This window comes from Myxocyprinus asiaticus, chromosome 18, assembly GCF_019703515.2.
Source record: "Myxocyprinus asiaticus isolate MX2 ecotype Aquarium Trade chromosome 18, UBuf_Myxa_2, whole genome shotgun sequence".
Classification (NCBI taxonomy): domain Eukaryota; kingdom Metazoa; phylum Chordata; class Actinopteri; order Cypriniformes; family Catostomidae; genus Myxocyprinus; species Myxocyprinus asiaticus.
In genome coordinates this window covers 16699760-16722330 of record NC_059361.1, presented here as the reverse complement: position 1 = coordinate 16722330, position 22571 = coordinate 16699760, and the positions used below count along the sequence as shown (strand labels likewise).

The following is a 22571-nucleotide window of genomic DNA, read 5'->3' as shown; positions in this document are numbered from 1 at the left end:
CTCTGGACACTTTTGTCCATAGCGCGTACAGATGCGAGATAATGGGGTGCGACTTAACTTCTCCAATTAATAGAAAGGCTTTGTAATAGTAAAATAGGGGCAATAACTTTCTGTTCAATTCCAAACAAGGGAGGGGCTCTCTCAGGTGGAAGTGACAAATGAGCTAAATGTCTGAGTCTGAACGCATAATAATAAAACAAAATCTTGGGTAGGCCTAGCCCACCTTTGTCAATCGGCCTATGTAACTTGTTGCAATGTAACCTGGGACGCTTTCCATTCCAAATGAAGGACTTCGCTATACTATCAAATTGCTTAAAATAAGAGAGGAGCAAGCCACTCTTTAACAAGCATGAGCGCTTTGAGTGAGAAGGGAACAAAAGTCCCTTTAGAAGATAATGTATGAGGTAAATTTTAGGAGAGTTATTATGATGTAAAGAGAAAAGAAAATATATTTTTACAGGTGCACTTTTAGTCTATAATACTTTATTTTAATTATATATTAATATAATTATACATATTATATACTCTGCACCCGTCTACTGAGGTACTTCAACTTAGCTTAAGCACATCGTGCTTTGTCTATACTTGTGACTTTGTTAAAGATGAGACAAGATTTTATGACCAATTAATGCAGAAAACCAGCAAATTCCAAAGGGTGTGCATACTTTTTCTTTCCACTGTATTTTACCCTCTTCACTCTCTCTCATGTTGACTTTGCACCCCTTTCAGACATCACCATAGCAGAGTCTTCCAGTAATCTGATAAACATACAAGCTTTTTATATATAAATATATACACTGCAATATCTGATGTGTAGTATTGGTCTTTTTGCTCAGACGTAAGAATTTATTTTAATTTACTTTTAGATTAGATATTTTTTTAACGTTTACTGATGATCGTTCTTTCTTTCTTTTTTTTTCTTTGATTTTATTAAATAGGCAGTTGAGAACTGACAGGAAAGTGGAGGAAGAGAGGGCAGAATAGGCCAGACTCAGACCATGACCCAGGATGAAATTGAACCCGGGTTGCCGTGAGCACAAGAGCTCTTTATACTATACTCTGACTTACTTTGTCGCTTTCAGACAACATAAAAGCTTATCCAAGTGACATCAAAATCGAACTGAATTCATTAAGAACGTTTTCTGGTTCCTTAAATCATAACTGGCTTGAATGAGTACTATTCAAAGCCACAAATGACTGTGACCATGGCTGCAAATGGAAAAAAAGATTGAGTTAGTTTACGCTCGTGCATCTTGTCACATGTCTTTATTCAACACCGTCTGACTCTGTCACATGCATTTAAACCTTTTTTTACTGATTCCACATGGCTCCACACACTCCACATACAGTCATTCATTATCTCTGCAGAGAGGAGTATGGGGCATCCTTTTTCATAGTGCAAGCATAAAATAGTACAACCTCCATAAGGAAAAACACAAACAATATATTACTTTGTACTCTAAGAACATTCTTTTTTCATTCAACGGTGATAAGAGATATTTTGTGTAGTGTAAAGGTTTTTAATGCCCATAATGAAGCCTGGTGCCTGTCTCAGTGTCCTGTGACCATGTGGCTGCTGTTAATGTATCACAGGCTCCCTCTTATCAGATATCTCCCTCTCCCTCCACATCAGCAACCCAAAATCACGCTGCAGGTGTTCGTGAAACACTGGACATGAATTATAAAATAGAGGTCTATGAGGGATGGATTTTTCAGAACTGCTCCCGAGAGATTCTGTCCCTCTCCCGCAATTTTTTTTACAATTTTAAAAAAATATATATATATATATATATATTTTTTTTATATTTGTCCCGCACCCGCCCACAAAAGCCCACAGGTAGTGAGCAATTTTTTCAGTCCCACTCCCGTAAGGTTCTGTCCCGCTCTGGTATCACAGGCTATTTTTATTCCAATTTCTAATCTGAAGAAAAAAAAAGAAAAAAAAGAAGAGAAAAAAACAGGTTTTGTTATCACTAACAATGCCAAATATCTGACTGACCTTTGGCTGGTTTCAAAGTTTTGTTTGTACCTTTCTTTAATAAAGCGTTAACATCCACAGCATTAAGGGACTTTCCGCTGCATGGAGCACAAATAACACTCTGTACCTTAAATACATTAAATAAATCTATTTTATTTTTTAAATAGATTTCTATTTTGCGGGAGTCACGCGGGTCATTTCTTCCTCCCGTTTCCGCTCACACGTCATCCCGTCCGCACCTGCACTCAGCAATCAACACTTGTCCCAAATTTAAAAAGGATATTGATTTGAACAGTTCTTTTTGCAATACACTGGCTGAAACCTTGTTTCATTTATTTTGGCACTGTGCTCATGTAAGAAAATTTTGGAAAGATTTGACTAGATTTATAATTGATAACATTGACCCAAATTTTTCTTTGTGTTTAGAAAACGTTATATTTGGTTTTACTAATATCCCCTCAAATAAAAGGAAAGAATACTATATTATATTATACTATATTAATTTTTGCTCAATTTCATATACATAAATGTAAGTACAGTAAAACCCAACCTTTGTTTTTGGTTCTTGAAAAAGAAATTCAAATATATATTATTTTTCATATAAGACTATTTTTCATTCACATAATAAGAAAGCAATTAAAACTGTTTCTATATGTGAGTCCTTTAATATATTTACATAATGTTTAGCCTACCCCCCTGGCTGTATGTTTTTCTATGTGTATATGTGTTATTGCAGTTCTGACTGTACATTGACTTTGTTTGTTTGAAGTTTAATTAATAATATTAATTAAAACAAATTAATAAAAAAATAAAAATAAAATAAAATAAAAAAAAACTTGTCCCGCACCGCACTGTTGCGGGACGTGTGCTTCTGTTTTCCCTGTTGTTAATTCGGTGTCGATGAGAGATTCTGTCTCCAGTCGTCTTATACATCTTTTTACTGTTTATTGTTTGTCAGTTCTTTTTAAACTACTCTATTTTTGCCATGAAAATAACCTTTGGTGCTTACATGGCATTACTTTCCATCCATCCATCCATCCATCCAAATTCCTGTGTTCCTTAAATTACTTTACACATAGTTCACTGGTAAAAAATATTAACGCATTAACTAACACTGAAATGGAGAAAAATGGCTTGAATTATTTTGATGTGGATTTTGTAGTTACTGCATTTTCACACAATGGTTACTCTGAATTTCAGCATATGAGACAAACTCGTCTGTCACTGGACAAATCATAAGAGACCTGTTTCAGTCAGAACTCAGTTTTGCGTTTTGCCTTTGTAGGGCAGTATCATTACAACAGCCGTTGTTTCAAAGCATCTGTACATGAAATTGTGCTATAACAGAAAATGAATATAATGCCAGTATTAGTTATCTTTAGAACTATTAGTGGTTAAATTAGTAAACTAAGTGCGTGTTTATGCTTATATACAATGTTTATCAGTTTATTTATTTCAACATATTTTGTAATATGGGGAAAAAGTGTGAAATATAGTTATATTGGGTCTTATGATCTTGACAATTACGCCATGTTATGCCAATTAAAGACATTAAATTAGTAGTCTGTGTAACCCCTCTCCCATCCCAAATGCCCATCTATGATATCCCCCAGCCCACCCTAGCATAGCTGTCAGAAGCCGGGCCTGGCTAACTGTGGAGATAAAGAAAATGTAGATCATGTCATTATGCATTGTACCATATATGAATCTGGTAGAAGGACAAAGTAAGAGAAACAGGACGGGCGTGGGATCTAAAAGGGGTATTGGGAACAGAAGGGGGGGGAAGAAGGGATAAGAGAGATCAGGAGGGCACTTTTTACCTTTTTAAAATGCACAAGATTGAATAATAGAACTGACATGGTGATACACACTCTTGTTCAGTAGGTGGCGGTATGCACCTTTAAAAGTTGTTTGCAACCCGCCAAAAAAAAAAAAAAAAAAAAAAAAACAAAATAAAAAAACAAAAAAAAAAAAAAAACGAAGAGAAGAAGAAGAAGAAGAAGAAAACCGGGCGGAACTGAAAACGGAAGTTCTAAGACACGTCAGCCGAAACACTCGGATGCATTTATATGGCGCACCACTCCGGCTTCCTTCTCATTTCAGCAGTCAGGTGCACTTACTGCGTTTCCTACATCTTGTAAACACTAGGTATATTTATGTGGATGTTCTTTTCGATAAAACATCGCTCGTCTGAAACCACAGAACAGGGGTTCTCCATCGGTATTCATACCAGATTTATCCATTGATTCTCGACCTGTCATGTGGTATGTCATCATAGGGCAAGGTAACCATGAATCAGTATTTTCTGCTTCTTTATCACCTTATGCCAGTGTGATCCTCGCGTTTTGTGTCTGTCAGTTAATGAATGTGTCGCTCGTTGTTGTCACGTCAGCTGTAATGATAATGTTTATTCAGCTTTATGTGGCAAGAATCAGAACCTGTTCATCATTTTTGTTGTCTTTACGTGTTTTGACTTCAGAGAGCTTCTCTTGAGTGGAATACACGTTCATTCTTTCACCTCTAGTTGCAGTGCTTTGAAATAGAATATGGGTTCTAATGCTATGATTGTATTTGCTTTGCTTTGCTTTTGCTGTCAATGCCATTCTCTACTTTTCCCCCTCAAACACAGTTTATTGTATTTGTTTTCATTGCCCCCCCCCCCCCCCCCCCCCCCTTCTTCTAAATGCAGGTCTTTTGAGGACATATCTGGATTGATGCCCAGCAGATTAAGATGGAACTGTATGAAACTATTACACACAAGAACGGAAGGCAGCGGAAGCCTCTGGTGTCCGGTTCCATCATCATGGGTGAAGGGGAGCCCATGCTGTCTGATTTAGAAGTGGATGGTGATGAGGAAGCGCTCTTGCAGAGCTCAGACAGGAAAGATGGACAAGCTGTTGTGCGTAATGGAATTCACGGAGAGCTGGGAAATGTGGCCCTGCTACTGTTCTTGTATGTGCTTCAGGGAATTCCCTTAGGCTTGGCTGGAAGCATCCCTCTCATCCTGCAGAGTAAGAGCGTCAGCTACAAGGACCAAGCTTATTTTAGCTTAGTCTTTTGGCCCTTTAGCCTAAAGCTGCTCTGGGCTCCCCTGGTGGACTCGTTATACTTGCAGCAATTTGGTAGGAGGAAGTCATGGCTGGTGCCCACTCAATATCTGCTGGGGCTTTTTATGCTCTATCTGTCATTCACGGTCAATGCAATGCTTCAGACAGATGGACAGAAGGGAACTGATGTGATCACCCTGACTGCAGTCTTCTTCATTCTGGCTTTCCTCGCAGCCACACAAGATATTGCTGTTGATGGCTGGGCTTTGACCATGCTGTCCAGGGAGAATGTGGGTTATGCCTCCACTTGTAACTCTGTGGGCCAGACAGCTGGATATTTCCTAGGCAATGTGTTGTTTCTTGCTCTGGAGTCTGCTGATTTCTGCAACAATTATCTGAGGTTTGAGCCTCAGGAACAGGGAATTGTAACACTCTCAGGTAAAGAAGCAACAGCTAATTGTTGATTTAAAATTTAGACACACTTGGATTTTCTCGCACATTCTTTGGACATTTGCATTGCTGAATTGCATTTGGGCTAATTGTCAAACAACTTTTAGGCCTTAAAGGGATAGTTCACCGAAAGATGAAAATTCTCTCATCATTTACTCATAACATCCCAGATGTGCATGACTTTCTGTCTTCTTCAGAACACAAAAGAAGATTTTTAGAAGAATAATTCAGCTCTGTAGGTACATACAATGCAATGAATGGTAACCAAAACTTTGAAGATCCGAAAAGCACATAAGACAGCATAACAGTAGTTCATAAGATTCTAGTGGTTTAATCCATGTCTTCTGAAGCAACCCAGTTGATTTTGGGTGAGAACAGAAAAAGATTTAACTCCCTTTTCACTGTACATCTTGCCATTGCAGTCTCTAGGCACGATCATGATTTCAAGCTCGATTACACTTCCTAGTGCTTGACACACATGCAGAGCGCTAGGAAGTGTTATTGGTCTTGAAATCATGATCATCAAGAAGACTGCTGATGTCAAGATTTATAGTGAAAAATTAGTTACATTTTGGTCTGTTCTCACCCAAAAAAGATTGGATCACTTCAGAAGACATGGATGAAACCACTGGAGTTGTATGGATTACTTTTTTGCTGCCTTTATGTGCTTTTTGGAGTTTCAAAGTTTTGGTCACCATTCACTTGCATTGTATGGACCTACAGAGCTGAGATATTCTTCTAAAACTATTCGTTTGTGAAAGAAAGTGATCCACATCTGGAATGGCATGAGGGTGAGTAAATCATGAGAGAATTTTCATTCGTGGGTTAACTATCCCTTTAAAAAATGTTCTGGGTTTAGTATAGTTTAGTATAATGTTGATTGCAAGGAAGATAATTTTGGCCTGTGCCTCGTTTATTTAAAATAAAAAATGCAAAGATCGTGGTTACAGTAATGCACCTGCAATGGAAGTCATTGAAGCCAGAACATAAACGCTAAAATACACACCGTTTTAAAATTATAGCCACAATACATAAACATTATACATGTTAAAGATGACAGAATCCCAGGGCCTGGGTAGCTCAGCGAGTATTGATGCTGACTACCACCCTTGGACTTCAGCCAGTTCTAAGCAACCAAATTGGCCCGGTTGCTAGGGAGGGTAGAGTCACATGGGGTAACCTCCTTGTGGTCGCGATTAGGTGTTCTCGCTTTCAGTGGGGCATGTGGTAAGTTGTGCATGGATCACTGAGAGTAACATGAGCCTCCACATGCTGTGAGTCTCCGCGGTGTCATGCACAACAAGCCACGTGATAAGATGCGCGGATTGACGGTCTCATGAGCGGAGGCAACCGAGACTTGTCTTCCGCCACCCAGATTGAGGTGAGTAGTGGGAATTGGGCATTCCAAATTGGGAGAAAAAAAAAAAAGACAAAATCCCTTACAGGGTTTGTGTTGTCATGGCAACAAAATTGTAATATTGGATATAGCATTACACAGGTAAAGTTTTTAATAAAAGAGGGAAGAGTCCAAATAATTTTTTTGTGGTATTCAGCATTACCACACAAATACTGTTGATTGAGCTTAACTTGTATTAAACCTGGTACATTCCTTGTTTTAAGAAGTCCACTTTAAACTCAAATTGTGGTGCCAGTATATACTGTATAATGTGAATTACTAACCCAGGGTAAAGTATGTACGATGTGAAACATTGAACCGATATCCCAGGATTACATTAGCTCAACATTACAAATATAAAATCTAATGTAATCTTTCTTATCAGTTCTATTGATGGATCTTTTAGAAATATGAAATAGGCCTAAATAAATGAATAACGTGGCAAGATATTTCTGTGCAGCTTTGCTGATACTTTGTACTTTGTTCTGTTCCCTTTCTCAGATTTCTTGTTTTTCTGGGGGATTGTTTTCATGGTGTCGACCACTCTGGTTGCTGTCCTGAAAAAGGAGAACAGCAGACAGCACCGTACCAAGAAGAAGCCCAGAGAGGAGGCACAGGGTGTTATGGAGACTTACAAGCGTTTGTTCTCCATCATTAAAATGCCCACTGTCTTTACCTTCTGTATCCTGCTGATAACCGCCAAGGTAATGCCACTTAAGCCAGGTGTCTCTTTCTGTTCTGGTTAATCTGTGACTTTACTTAGCCCTATTTTTACTGTTGGATTGCAGTAACTTTATAGTTCTATGCAAATCAATCCAATTTCCCTCTCTTCATCTTTACTTTCAGATTGGTTTCTCTGCTGCGGATGCTGTGACAGGACTGAAGCTAGTGGAAGCTGGGGTTCCTAAAGAGCAGCTGGCTCTGCTGGCAGTTCCCATGGTACCCCTGCAGATCCTACTGCCTTTAGTTATTAGTAAATACACAGCCGGTCCTCGTCCACTTGATGTCTTCTACAAAGCCTTCCCATTCAGGTGAATACAAAATCCACAGACATGCCTTAAGTACTTGACATTAATAGTTGTGATGGGAACCGCAAATTTGTATGTACAAAATGTTAATTCAGATTTATTTAAACTACCTGTACATACTCTTACCTCTTCTGTACATTACATTACCCCATTTCTTACATACATAGCATACGTTATTCTGTCTTGTCATATTGTGTCTTCTACACATATTTTATAAATCGGTGTGTCTCCGTCGTTTCTGTATGTACTGCAAGCTTTTGTTAGCGAAGACAAATTCTGTGTGTGTATCAGCTTACTTTGCAATAAAGCTGCTTCTGATTCTGAAATGGCCAGTCACGTGTCTAATCATGAGAGTGAATGCACGCATTTGCAAGACTAACAAGGTGCATGTGGATGGTCTTCCTTTTCAAGGCTCCTTGTTGGTCTAGAATATGCCCTGCTGGTCTGGTGGACCCCAAGTGTTCGACAGGAAGGGGGCTTTCCTGTATATTACTATGCTGTCGTGCTGCTCAGCTATGCTGCACATCAGGTTAGTCTGTTGCCTGTTTGATCTACACCTTTTAAGACTTTTATTGTTGTTTTATATTCTTTTGCATGCAAGCTTGAATATGATTTAGACTACATAAAAATGTACACTTGGAGCTGGTTGTAGTTTTATTCATTGTCAATTTTGCATTTCTCCACTAGGTGGCACTATATAGTATGTATGTTGCCTGTATGGCCTTTCACGCTAAGGTCAGTGACCCTGTGATAGGAGGCACCTACATGACTCTTCTCAACACTGTGACTAATCTAGGCGGGAACTGGCCTTCTACATTAGCTCTGTGGCTGGTAGACCCTCTCACCTTTAAAGAGTGCCAGGGAGCACCTGGGCAGACCTGTAGTTCCCTTGAAGAAACAGGGGTAGGTTCTTTTATTTTTCTCTTTTGGTTTTAAGACATTTGCTAATTGATGACATTAATTATGTATCTATTCCTATAGCGTTAATTTAGCAGCATAAATCTAACAAACTTTTTATTTTATTTTTTTATTTAGTATATATACTATAAATAATTATTTTTTATAGTATATATACAGTGTATATGTGTATATGTGAGTGTGTGTGTGTGTGTGTGTGTGTGTGTGTATATATATATATATAATCACACACACACACACACACACACACACACAGTACTGTGCAAAAGTCTTGTTTCATAAGATGTTTCACAAAAGCATTTGTCTTAAGATGGTTATTTATATCTTCAGCTTTAGTGTGTCAATAGGAAAAAGACATTTTAGACTTCCAAACATTACTTTTTCAAATAGAAAAGATTAGAATAGAAGAACAGGGAGCCCTGCAACAGATGTCATGACCCCCACAGAGCCCTCCACTGAACATCGTGTCAGTCTGAGATTACATAAAGAGATAGAAGCAACTGAGACAGTCTAAATAGATAGAAGAACTGTGGCGAATTCTCCAAGAAGCTTGGAACATCCTATCTGCCAACAACCAAGAAAAACTGTGTCCAGGTGTACCTAGGAGAATTGGTGCTGTTTTAAAAGCAAAGGTGGCCACAAAAATATTGATTTAGCTTTTTTATGTTTACTGGACTTTGTATGACATTAAGTGATAAATGAAAACTATTTATGTCATTGTTTTTGAAGACATCCTCACTATGCAAAATTTTTCACACGTGCCTAAAACTTTTGCACAATACTGTATATATACACCAATCAGCCACCTGCCTAATATTGTGTAGGCACTCCTCGTGCCGCCAAAACAGCGCCAACCCACTCTTCTCACCATAATTGTGGAGAGCAGTTATCTGAGTTACCATAGACTTTGTCAGTTCAAACCAGTCTGGCCATCCTCTGCTGATCTCTCTCATCAACAAGGCGTTTCCATCCGCGGAACTGCTGCTCACTGGATGGTTTTTGTTTTTGTTTTTGGCACCATTCGGAGTAAACTCTAGAGACTGTTGTGCATGAAAATCCCAGGAGATCAGCAGTTACAGAAATACTCAAACCAGCCCATCTGGCACCAACAATCATGCCACGGTCCAAATCAGTGAGATCACTTTTTTTCCCCATTCTGATGGTTGATGTGAACATTAACTGAAGCTCCTGACCTGTATATGCATGATTTTATGCACTGCACTACTACCACACGATTGGCTGATTAGATAATGGCATGGATGATTGTTGGTGCCAGATGGGCTGGTTTGAGTATTTCTGTAACCGCTGATCTCCGCTGAACTTATATAATTTTAATGTACATTTATAACATTATTCTTTTGTTATATTACCCTGCCATTACTTAAAAAAAAAACTAGTCAACACTGCTGCGATGGGGTTTCAAATACAGCTGCTCAGAGAGTGATAGAAAATCATTTTTCTCTCTCTGTTCTGACTGCCATAATCCTCCTTTCTATATTTTTTCCTCTTTTGGAAAGTCGTGGAAACGTAATAGTTGATTTTTTTTTTTCTTTTTTTCTTTTGCTGTTGTAGCAAAGGGAAACTCAAAAATAATAATTGCTATGGTCTACTATGTTATGAGGTTTACTTGTGCGTTCCAAACCTAGAAATGGGTCCAATTTTCTATTTAAAATGTGTTTTTTCCTGGGGTTGAGCATTGTAACCAATCACATACATGTCCTTTGTGCAAATGAATGCAATGGCAATGTAGAGATTTATCAGTAATGACATGCAGTCCTAATGTGCAAGTTTTAAGCAGTCTCATCCACAGATGCTTTATTTTTTATTTTTTTTCTGACTTAAAATGTAGCTGAAGATTCATTGCAAAAAAAAAACATTGTTGGAAATTGAATAATTTTGGTTTCATTAAAAACCCACCCACCCAAAATAATGATGATTGACAGTTATGATTTTGGTAATAATTGTGCAGCTGTACTTTAACCTGTTCTTATATTGTCTGCAGCTCTGTGTCAGCGAGGGTGGCGTGTGTGTGACTGCATTGGACGGTTACTATGTGGAGTCTGTAGTATGTGTTGTGATTGGTCTCTGCTGGTGGATCTTCTTCGGGAAAAAGATGAAGCGATTACAAGAAGAGAGCCCCTCAGCGTGGCATTGCAGGGTTCCCAAATAACAATCTCTGCTGGACTCAGGACGCTACTGTCTCTCTAATTTTGAAGTTACCTCATGATTTGCCCTCTCTCACCCTCTCTTGTACACACAGTGACTCGTTATGTTTTTGTCGCACTTCAGGTCCGTGGAGAGACTTAAAACTATTTGAGGACTGAAATGGTCAAATGTACTGTACTGCTAAATTATTAGTGTCTCTCCTCCATTATCCTTTCAGAACCATTACTGTAAAGCCAAACCAAGGTTTGTTTACTATTAGTGCAAAACAATTATTCTCTCATAACATTATATTCTCTGCTCAGTTGCCTGCTTATTCAAGCATTTGACTTGTGATTACTTGAGTAACCTGTGCCTTTTTTTTTTTCTCTCTAATGTGGTACAATGCAAATCTTTTGATATAATACAGATATTGTTTATAATGAAATCATTGCTACAACATTCAGTATACAAAACAATTTCAGCTTTCTATACCTTCATTCCAGAAAGACTTAAAGGTGCAATCAGTGATTCCTGAGAAACACTGTTGATATTCAAACTCAGCTGCCAAAACAAACACACCCCTCCCTTCAGTGCTCCTTTGGAGGCTCCGCCCCACAAATTCATGCACGCAAATTCATTCCTTTTACCTCTTGGAGGTCTCTCCACTGCTGAAAAGCCACACCGATTTTGACACAGCTCTTAGCCCTTGACTTACCATAATCCTTTTTTAGTTTATTCATCTGACCTTTTTCTCTTGGTCTGGTCAGCCATTTGTCCTCCTTGGAGTTTAGAAAGTTCACATCAGCCAGATTTGCTGTCACTCTTCTAATGAATTTCCCTGTCACTCTGCCCCCATTCTGTGCACGCACAAGAACCACCCCACTGTTGCTGATTGGCTAGAGTAGTGTTATGTGGATCGGTCTGATCCACTTTGTTTTTGTCCCATTTACAGAGCCAGGGCTGTGTACAAATACTAGATTTTTTTTTTCAGCCCACCCACAGAATGGACAGCTAGCAGACTGTGAGGAGACATTTGTAAAATTTGATAAAGAGTGTATTGGATTAGAATTACTGAGTGCACCTTTAATTGTAACTGAGCTGTCAGGTCTGAAATGGGATATTGATATTTCTATAGAGTTGCCCAATTTATAATTTGGGCCATGTTTTAGTTATTGCATCAGTTGATGTCCTTGTGATTGATTGCTTATTTCTGTAACACTTCAGAGAAGTCAATCAGAGTTTGTCTGATTCCGAGTTCAAGATCTTAAATCACTGAGAAACAAAATGAACCTGTTTTCAACATAAGCAAATGACAAATTAACTATAATTATAACAAGGCCAAAAAACAATACTATAGATTGACAGAGACTGCATATGCTTTTTCTTCTCTTTATTTTTAATTTGTGGATTTTTTAATTTGCCTTTTTCAATATGAATTTTTAAGATGGTCAGTGCTTCCAAGACTATTTGAATGTGTGTGACTGAACTTATGTTCATGCGACCAGTTGAGTCTTTTGTAAAAACACATTTTCTTTAATTTACTAAAACGCATGTCAAAAGAGTTAATGATTAGTTTTTCTAGAAATTATTTTAAGACATTCCAGCAATGGAGCAGTAGATCCAGAAATTACAGTAACATCTGTTATTGGATGTTTATGCAATCACCAGCACTTTTACTGCAGGGTGTATTTGGTTCTCAGTGTTGACTAGGGAAAATGTAAATGACTGTAGATTGCAGTAAACTCTTTCTTTTAGGCTCAACATTTAACTTGTTTTTAAATTGGCCTTGTGCTAATTTATTTCCTTTTTGTTTGTTAATTAAATGTTCACTTTCATTTATTTTTATGTCATGGAGAGAGCAGTTTGGGTAGATTGTACAGTCGCAGTGACTTTTGTAAATACTTGTAACCCGTTCTAAGGAACGTTTTATCAACATTACCAAAGTTTAATGTTAAAACACGAAGAGCATATCTTATTTGAAAATAAATGAAAGGAAAATTTGACTCGGTGGTTTACTTCCCTCGAATTTTGTTTCGCATGACTTCCAAAAAACGCGTCGTTCTGTTTTGTCCTAACTTGTTTCCCGTTATCAATGGGCGGGGTTTTTTTCTCTGTAAACAACATGCCTGGTTTGGATCCTGCAGATGTGAACGAGGAAGAAGGCAAAACATCCCAAAATATTATTGCATTGGTATCACAGTTTGCCGACGATAACTTAACTTTTGTCCGGGTAAATAACTGATTCCAGAATATTGTGTGTATTATTATTGTGTCATGTTAATGGTGCAGAAATATATGAATATGCATTCTGATATCGGGTTGAATTACAATCCAACACGATATGCAAAGCGTACTTAATGTTTTGTATTCTGTTATCTTCTGCATTTCTTTAATATATTTGTATATAACTTTTGCGTTTGCGTGCTCTCCAGCAGAACATCAGCACTGGTCTCGCGCTGGCTGGTTTTCTCATCATAGCGAGGAGCATCAGACTGGTAAATTATACAATGCGCTATTACCAAACAGACATGTGAGGTATGGCAATATATGTAAAGCAGATATATGTTATTGAATGTTCATTAATGGACATTTATGAACTCATGCTCATTTATAGGCTATAAAAAAAGTTACAAACTTCTATATGCAACATATTTAAAAGTATTATAAAAATAACCGTTTTCATGTGTTACCATGTCATAGCAGAATGAATATGTACATATATGTCCAGATATACGAACTACAATTTTATATGTTTATATACACCGACGAGCCAAAACATTATGACCTCTCACAGGTGAAGCGAATAACGTTGATCATCTCCTAACAAGGCCACATGTCAAGTTCTGGGTTGATTAGATGGCAAGTGAACAATCAGTTCTCGTAGTCAACGTGTTGAATGCAGGAGTAAAGACCTGAGCGACTTTGATAAGGGCCAAATTGTTATGGCCAGACGACTGGGTCACAGCATCTCTGAAACAGCAAGGCTGAGTACCTACCGACAGTGGTCCGAGGAGGGACAAACCACAATCCGTTGACAGGGTGTTGGGCGCCTAAGTCTTATCGATGCGCGAGTGCAACGAAGGCTATCTTGTCTGGTCCGAACCAACAGAAGGTCTACTGTCGCTCAAGTAACAGAAAATGTTGATGGTTATGGGAGGAATGTCACAACACAGAGTGCATCGCACCCTGCTGCGTATGGGGCTGCTGCATAGCCGTAGTGTCCCCATGATGACTCCTGTCCACCATCGAAAGTGCCTGCAATGGCCATGCTAGCGTCGGAACTGGACCTTGTAGCAGTGGAAGAAGGTCGCCTGGTCCGACGAGTCCCGTTTTCTCTTGCATCACATGGACGGCTGTGTACATGTGCGGTGTTTACCTGGAGAAGTGATGACACCAGGATGCACTGTGGGAAGATGACAAGCCGGTGGAGGGAGTGTGATGCTCTGGGCAATGTTCTGCTGGGAAACCCTTGGTCTGGCCATTCATGCGGACGTCAGTTTGACACATGCCACCTACCTAAACATAGTTGCAGACCAGGTACACCCCTTCATGGAAATGGTATTCCCTAATGGCAGTGGCCTCTTTCAGCAGGATAATGTGCCCTGCCACACTGCACACATTATTTGGGAATGGTTCTGATGCATCCAATGCAATCCTGAGCATCTGTGGAATGTACTGGACCAACGTGTCCAATCCACGGCGGCTCCACCTCGCAACTTGCAGGACTTGAAGGATCTGCTGCTAATGTCTTGGTGCCTGATACATCAGGTGCCAGATAGGTCACCGCTGTTTTTGTGGCACGCAGAGGACCAACAGCATATTAGGCAGGTGGTCATAATATATTTGGCTCATCAGTGTATAGCCATAACAGATATCTGACGGGCGTTTATGTCTGTCAGTATGTCAAACTCTTTGTTTAAAAGTTGTGTTTCTAATACTTTCATCTTGTGGACTTGCAAGAGTGCATTTATTGCAGCACGTGGAGTATTTTAGTTTTTCCTTTAGCCGATGTAGTTTTCCTAAATGTTTCATTCTCTTGGTTGTATAATGTCATGTCTTTTTGTAGATTACTAAATTTGGCTCCGCTGCTGATATTCCAGCACGTTTCATTGAGAGAAACATCAGTATCAGAGGAAGAGTGAGAAATGTATCGGAGAAAGGGCTTGAAGTGGAACACATTCCGATTTATGTCCCTTTGCTCAGCCCCCTGCTTACTAAACGTAAGGAAATGCATGACCCCCCCATGCAGCCCCCCAGAAAGACACCACCTAAACACAGAGATTTAATTAAAGTCCTATCAGTAGGCCTACACGTTTATTCAGCCACGGTCACAGGGACCACTGTGTTCATCTAAACAGCTGCTCCTAATTATGACTCAATTTTGCAAATCCTTGCCTCTTAGAGACAAAAAGGCAGACATCTCCAACTGTGTCAGTGAAGTTTTTTTTTTCTGGCTGTCAACTTTCCTAGTAGTGATGTTGTCTTTGAACTTGTATTGGAGTCAGTTTATTAGTCCTTTTATCTTTAGTCATTCAAGGAAGAAAGATTCCTCTCTCCTGTTGTCCTATTGTTAAAGTCCAAGCCACTTGTTTCAGAACTGAATTGAAATGCCACTGAATTGTTAACATTTGTTTATCTACAAGATTGTGTTTCAATCCTTTCAAATGAAATATCTTTGTAAACCAGTTAGTGGAGGGAGACAGTCCGTGTAATTCTATTATGGACCAGCCAAGCCTTCAAAATTAGTTCAAACAAGTCCTAAATGTGCTTTTTCTAACACTGCACTGCTGGGCACAGATCAAGTCCCTGAAGTTTAGATAAGGAGATTATACCTTTCAGTCTCACTGTGATTCCCAGATGGGCATGTAGCTTGACCTCAGTGTGCTTGTGCCATATGGACCTATATAGCTTTCTCTCATATACCACAAACACAGCATTGCAGGAAAGACTAGCTGCTTTACACTCTCTGAACTATTTTCCCATTGTAAAAGCACTTTGAAATAGAGTCTTGTTGATCTAGCAGCTTTAAAGGGTTGTTGGCTTGAGATGACATACTGGCTGATTCACCCTGGCTTCAGCAGGTCAGTCCGTGACCCTCCTGGATGTGCGACTGGCTGGGGTGGAGCTGACCTCTGAAGGGCAACACTGGATTGGTCAACATCTCAAACCAGCTGAGATAGTGTGGCTCCGACTCATCGCTCGACAGGACGAGACCCTCCACTGCCTAGTGTCAGTTAACAGGGTAGGTGAGATATACCAGATTAGAACAGGGTCAGATGTCACCATGAAAGTTGTTAGGTTGACAAATAAAAAGGCTTTCATTGCTAGACAAAATACACAGACTATTAAAACACAATGATTATATATATATATATATATATATATATATATATATATATATATATATATATATATATATATATATATATATATATATATATTAGAATATCACTTGATTTCATAAAAAACCTGGAGTACATGATTTGCATTAACTTTTATTGTAATATTATCTGGTTGGATAATAGTTTTGGTCTGAAAATCTTAAAGGTATTTTAACCTCTTATCACATTTTGTTCTCTGGTTTTCTTTGTAGGGCTCTCTCTTAAGCACTTGTGTGAATGAGGAACTTTTGAGACATGGTTTGGCTAGGACTTGTCCCCTGGTGGGTCTGGAACCTCACTCTCGGATCTACTGGAGGCTTTATAAGCGCTTGCTGAGGGCGGAGAGCAGAGCAGAGAAGAAAGGGAAAGGCTTTTGGAAAGAAGAGAGTCGTTGGGAGAGGGTTACTTATGTCTTGAGAAACAATACTGTAGTCATGTCAATCAAGAGACTTTTTAAATGGACATCTGGGAGTAGTAAAGAGTAATAAACTATTCAATTTTCAAAAGGATAATGGTGGTTAATCATTGTGCAAGGTTTATTATTTAGTATATTTATTCTAAATGTAGTGTTGTGTAATCACAGACAGGCATGTCTTAAAGGGATAGTTCAACCAAAAATTTAAATTCTGTCATCATTTACTCTAAAACCTAATGACTCTTTCTTCTGTGGAACACAGGAGGAGAGTCAGAATGTTAGGGACACCATTCACTTTCATAGAATCTTTTTTCCTTACAAGTGCATGGTGACTGAGACAAACATTCTGCCTAACATTTCCTTTTATGTTCCACAGAAGGTGACTATAACAGCAGTTTTATTTTTTATTTTGTCAAATAAAATCTATAAATTAGCCATAATGTTTGCGCGCACACACACAACTAAATGGGTGGGACTACCAGGCAGAAGGCAGAACACCACACTTACAAACACACTCATGCTCACGCATACAAAGAACAAAGTCTGAGTCTTCTACTTTATACACATTGAATTTTCACAGTCCATTGTTGTTTATTACTGTTCATTTTCTTGACATTATTAATAATTTACTTTAATTACATTTTGATGTTTGAAATAAATGATTGGTAATAAAATGAGTATTTTATGTCTTTGTAACTTCAGGTTAGGTTGACTAAGCATAATGTAACATTGCATAAACTGACACTTAAAAACAAAACAAAAAAAGTGCTAAAAATTTGACAATAATTTGATAATGTCTAAATGTATATCTAAATGCATAACGTGTGTTAAAATGTAGAAATACTACGCAGTAGGTGAATGCATAGAACACTGCGGCATCTACTTGATATTGTTTTCATAACATGATTTTCAAGTCATGTCATTTTTCTTTTTTAAGCAGATGGCAGCAATCTGCCCTCAATACAGGACACATTCTCATATTCTCTTCATGTTTCAAATGGGTTTTTACTGTAGTGAAGTTACATAAATGTTCCTTATTTTTATATGCAAATGAATGGCAAAAATCGAGAAATTTATATGTAAATAAGATCTAAAAACATAAAATCCCAAAAGAAGTGCATAATTTTATTGTTTTTACTTTAGGGAAGAAGAAATACCATTTCTTTAACTGTGTCCGGTCAAAAATGGACACGCACAGCAAAGTGGCCCTACTTGTTCAGAATAGGAGGGTTAATGTTCTGACCTCTTAATCTGAGAATGTTTCTTTTCACAGATGCCCTTATTTACCCAAGACAGACAATCCTAACACCATCCGTGATGGGCAGTGTGTAATAATCAATCACATTATTCATGCTGTCTTTTATCTGTATCATTAGAACCCATCATAAGATTTTTGACAACCGGAAAGCCTTTGTACTCCTCCAGTCCTCCCATAAATCCATATCCCTCAGACCTCTCGACTCTCTCTTTGCCTAGGGAGTTGGGGGAGTGCTTTGTTACGGTGACATGGCAGTGGGGGTCTACCAATGCCCCTATGGAGACAATGAGGAGGGGGATCCCCATTACTATAGAAACATCACACTCACAAGACAAAGTGCATCAAGGGTGCCACCATAGCAGGGTCCTAGAGGCCAAAGGACTTGGAGATGTGGAAAGGAGGATAGAACAGACATAAAACATGGAGTGGGAGCTTTTAAAGCTCTAGCTAGCTCCAGGCTTAAATTAAGAAATATCATATTCATTATAATTAGATGACAACACTAATAGAGTATTTATTAGGAACACCTGTAGTACTTCATGTAATTATCTAACCAGCCAATCATTTGGCAGAAGTGCAATGCAAAATATCATGCAGACACAGGTCAGGAGCTTCAGTTAATGTTCACATCAACCATCAGAATGAGGAAAAAATTTGATTTCGACCGTGGCATGTTTGCTGGTGCCAGACGGGCTGGTTTGAGTATTTCTGTAACTGCTGATCCCCTGGGATTTTCACGCACAACAGCCTCTAGAGTTTACTCCGAATGGTGCCAAAAACAAAAAACATCCAGTGAATGGCAGTTCTGTGGACGGAAACACCTTGTTTTATATTAAGATCATAGTGTTCCTAATAAAGTACTCAGTGAGTGTATATTTCTGTTGCTTGTACTAAATACAAAAAGTTGGTGTTTTAGCATTGTGTTAATGCAAGGAGTAATTCTGAGCCAATCCAGATTGCTGGAATTGTAATCATGGAATAACATGTTAGTTTCATTTTGCTTAGGCAATACCCAAAGAAAACTAAAGTAAAACCAAACAAATAACAAAGGTAGACTAAGACTTTTTGGGCTTAATGGACATCCAGTGGCCCTCTCAGTGGGTTGTTCAACGTTGTAAGCCCAGATTCTGCAGTACTTCTGATAGGGTTTTTGTTTTTGCCTCAGCTCTCAATGGCAATAGTCTATCAACTGTAATGGGCACAAGGGAGAGGGAGTGACCGGGGAAGCTGCCAGCCCCCCTTTCCGTCTTTGTTGTGCAAATGTCCCCTGTGACTATAACAGAGTTGCTGGACTCTTATTGGACAGGCAGTTTGAATTGTAAGGTGCATTACTATGATCATTGGGTCTGAGTCTAGCAGACTTTGAACTGAGACTCAGCACATGGGCGGTTACACTGAAAGAACTGTGGAAACTGTGGACGGACTGATGGATGAGAGATATGGGAGCTGAGCCTTGAGAAAATATGTTCTTTGTGTTTGTGCAGGAAAGAGAACAGAGCTCCCCTCTCCTCATTGTATCAAATTCTAAGCCTGGAATTTTGAGCACCTCAACTGATTTTACAACTCCCATTTATGTTTTTGGGACAATAAACCGAAACGTACTAAAGTTCATTGCAAATACAAAAAAGCTGTATTCGTTAACATTGGTTAACTACATTATTTAACATGAATGAACAATGAATACCAATACCTTTACAGCACTTATAATTCTTTCATTTCTGCATATAGTAGTAACACATTTTTTAAATTATAAGTATATGTTAACAGTAGTTAATGCATGTGTTTTCATAAATTATTATTAATCAAGATAAATATATGCTGTTAAAATATAATATTGTTAAAAATAGATTTCAGGTTAAAGTCACAGATTCTATATTTCCGCCACATGAAAATACATTAGAAACAAATTAACAACTGCCAAACTTTTTCATAAATGAACATTAATCAAGATTAATAAATGTTGTAAAAACATATTATTGTTAAAAATAGGCCTATTTATTATAAATATATTCATTGTTTATTCATGGTACCAAATGTATTAACTATGTTAAAAAATAAAATGCTATATTGCAAAGTGGTATCTTAATTTCCTTTGAAACGAATGAATAAAATAATAAATCAGTTCATACTTTTGACACATTTTAGTACAACATATTTATCCCCTGTGCGACCTTAGGGACATTTTTGTCTTTTGCTTTTGTGTTTTTTCGATCATTTTAGCTGTATTAATGCCAACGGCATTAATTTTGCCAAAGGTGTGAATTTTTGGGGGAATTTTGTTATTTCAACCTCAGTTCCTGTAATACATCTATAATACACTGTGAACACAAAATAGTTACCCTCAGGACCTTAAGGACAAAAATGTCCCCATTGAAACCCATTAAAACTGCAATATTTGATCCCAGTGCCATTAAAGCATAAAATCATGAATTCTATGTTATTATGCTTTCATTCCAGAGTCCTGGCTTCAAAATTTAAATGTTTAATATTTTCCACCAGATGGTGCCATTTTTCTCATGTTTAGCCTATGGAGCAAATAAATGCTTTTTTCCTATTTTCTGTTTGCTGTATTATAGAGCACTCCAGGCCAATTGAATAAATGATGCAGCTAAAATTGTGTGGGTATGTTGGTATGGATGTCAGAATGTGTTTTGCATCTGTGTATTGAGAAATTTGTGTGTATGTGTGTGTGTAAAAAACAACAGTGGCATTATATAAACAATCGGGCATTTAAACGGTTAAAATCCTGAAAATGAATGAATATTTGGTAGTTATGATCAGGACTGATGTTGATTAAAAAAAGTCAGTGAAATTGGAAAATAATATTAATATAAAATATTATTATGGCAGTTTTTTTTTTTTTTTTTTTTTTTTTTGACACAGATATTTTTGTCCTCTAAGGACCTCTGAGTAACTTTTTTAGATTAAAATCACAGATTACATATTTCAGTCAAGTGATATTGAAAACTTTCATTAAAATACATTAGAAACATTTCAATAACTGGCAAACAATTTTATACAGGAACATTGATCAAGAATAATAAATTATGTAAAAAAAGTTTGTTTTTTTTAAATTAAAAATAGGCCTATGTATTATAAACATATTCATTGTTAATTCGTGAAACCTAATGTATTTACTAATGTTAACAAATGAAACGCTATTGCAAAGTGTTACCTTATTTCCTTTGATATAAACGAATAAAATAATGAATAAATTAATTCATGTTTTTAACTTTTTGACACATTTTAGAACCACATATTTTAATTATGCAAATTATGGTTCAGGTTGAAATCACAGATGTCATATTTCAGCCACGTGATGTTTGAAAATTTCCATAAAATACATTTACGAACAAATTTATAATTGGCAAAATGTATAACTGTTTTACCGGCTGAATGAATGAATAAACTAATGTTTTAAGAGTAACTGTCAGCCTAGACTAGAGGGTTACTCCGTCAATCCATTCCTAAAAGTCCGCACCTGTTTTTGCCGCTGCACATCTCGGCTCCGGTCAGTTACGAGTCCGGAGCTTTTGAATGGGAGCAGAGCCTTACAATTAAACAGTAAACACTGCTTTACATAAACTGGCGTTAGGGAAGGAGAATCCTGGAAACGCTTTCCAGTGCCAGAGAAAATTACACACACAATGTTTCAGCGAAAAGAGTCAAGGCAGCTTTTGTAAGCAAAGCGGAATTACAACTAAACTCTTTCTTGAACTAAAGTAAGTGATTCGTCTCCGTTCTTTGTTGAGAGCAGGTGCACGTTTGAACGATACCGGACAAATAAGCTCACTTCTCGCTTTCTTTAGCAAGTTCGAATAACTTTGTTCAACTTTTTATTTATTTTTTAAACTAATTTCTTTCTAAATCAGATTTGAGTTTGGATTGTACATTGGGTTGGTATTTATAAGGTATTGGTATTTCTGTCAAAAAAAAAAAAAAATATATATATATATATATATATATATATATATATATATATATATATATATATATATATATATATTCTAAAAAATTACTTGGTCTACAGTTTTGAAAGATGGTTGTAATGACACGACAAGTGCATTGTACAATAAAAGGTTGACATAAAACAGCTAGTGTACAGGTGGTCTTGATGTCCAATCAGGTTGTTTTATATCCAGGGGACACTTGTTCAAACTAACTCATGTGCAAAGGTGACGGCTCTGCGGTGTGTGTGTCATTTTCTGGGGTTAAGTTATAACACATGCAAACACATGTTGGCAGAGCCTGACTGGCAAGTTGGTAAATTAATCTGGGTGTGTGCTTGGCCTGAAGCCTCAACAATCACTGTCACTCATTTTAAACATTTCCCCAAATCCATATATTATTATTAATAGACTTCATCCTTTATCAACACAAAGGCTGACCAGTTTGTCTCTATATTTATCCACAATTTGCCAGCATTAATAGTAAAAAGTTAACAAAATGATGCTCTCATGGGTCATACCAATGCTATTTTAGCTAGAAAGCAGAGGATTTCACCTTTTCACCCTCATATATATACTCACTGAGCAATTTATTATGGAACACCTGT

The 22571-nt window shown here is 37.7% G+C and overlaps 2 protein-coding genes across 5 annotated transcripts; both read left to right on the top strand.

The window, feature by feature from the left end:
* The first annotated feature begins 4032 nt into the window (after positions 1-4032).
* On the top strand, positions 4033-12965 carry LOC127456368 (acetyl-coenzyme A transporter 1-like). Its single transcript, XM_051724815.1, has 7 exons — positions 4033-4262; positions 4668-5463; positions 7373-7575; positions 7718-7902; positions 8311-8428; positions 8587-8802; positions 10820-12965. The coding sequence occupies exons 2-7, from the start codon at positions 4710-4712 to the stop codon at positions 10985-10987; spliced, it is 1644 nt and encodes a 547-aa protein (XP_051580775.1). The 5' UTR covers positions 4033-4262; positions 4668-4709; the 3' UTR covers positions 10988-12965.
* Positions 12966-13033: 68 nt separating this feature from the next.
* Positions 13034-17721, top strand: c18h3orf33 (c18h3orf33 homolog (H. sapiens)). Of its 4 annotated transcripts, none has more exons than XM_051724823.1 (5): positions 13034-13192; positions 13398-13457; positions 15029-15182; positions 16041-16204; positions 16556-17721. In XM_051724823.1, exons 1-5 carry the CDS (start codon positions 13055-13057, stop codon positions 16826-16828), a joined length of 789 nt encoding a protein of 262 aa, XP_051580783.1. In that variant the 5' UTR covers positions 13034-13054; the 3' UTR covers positions 16829-17721. The 4 variants fall into 4 exon arrangements, with proteins under 4 accessions (XP_051580783.1, XP_051580785.1, XP_051580782.1 ...); XM_051724825.1 differs by having other exon boundaries at positions 16044-16204; positions 16556-17719; XM_051724822.1 differs by having other exon boundaries at positions 13039-13192; positions 13395-13457.
* The last annotated feature ends 4850 nt before the right edge of the window (positions 17722-22571 follow it).

Excerpts from the sequence above, each read along its gene's own strand:
- LOC127456368 (XM_051724815.1), top strand. The coding sequence starts at position 4,710 with ATGGAACTGTATGAAACTATTACACACAAGAACGGAAGGCAGCGGAAG. Across the intron at positions 8,429-8,586 it reads TCAGCTATGCTGCACATCAG|GTGGCACTATATAGTATGTA; the intron begins GTTAGTCTGTTG and ends TTTCTCCACTAG. Across the intron at positions 8,803-10,819 it reads GTTCCCTTGAAGAAACAGGG|CTCTGTGTCAGCGAGGGTGG; the intron begins GTAGGTTCTTTT and ends TATTGTCTGCAG.
- c18h3orf33 (XM_051724822.1), top strand. The coding sequence starts at position 13,055 with ATGGGCGGGGTTTTTTTCTCTGTAAACAACATGCCTGGTTTGGATCCT. Across the intron at positions 13,458-15,028 it reads TAGCGAGGAGCATCAGACTG|ATTACTAAATTTGGCTCCGC; the intron begins GTAAATTATACA and ends GTCTTTTTGTAG. Across the intron at positions 16,205-16,555 it reads GCCTAGTGTCAGTTAACAGG|GGCTCTCTCTTAAGCACTTG; the intron begins GTAGGTGAGATA and ends TTTTCTTTGTAG.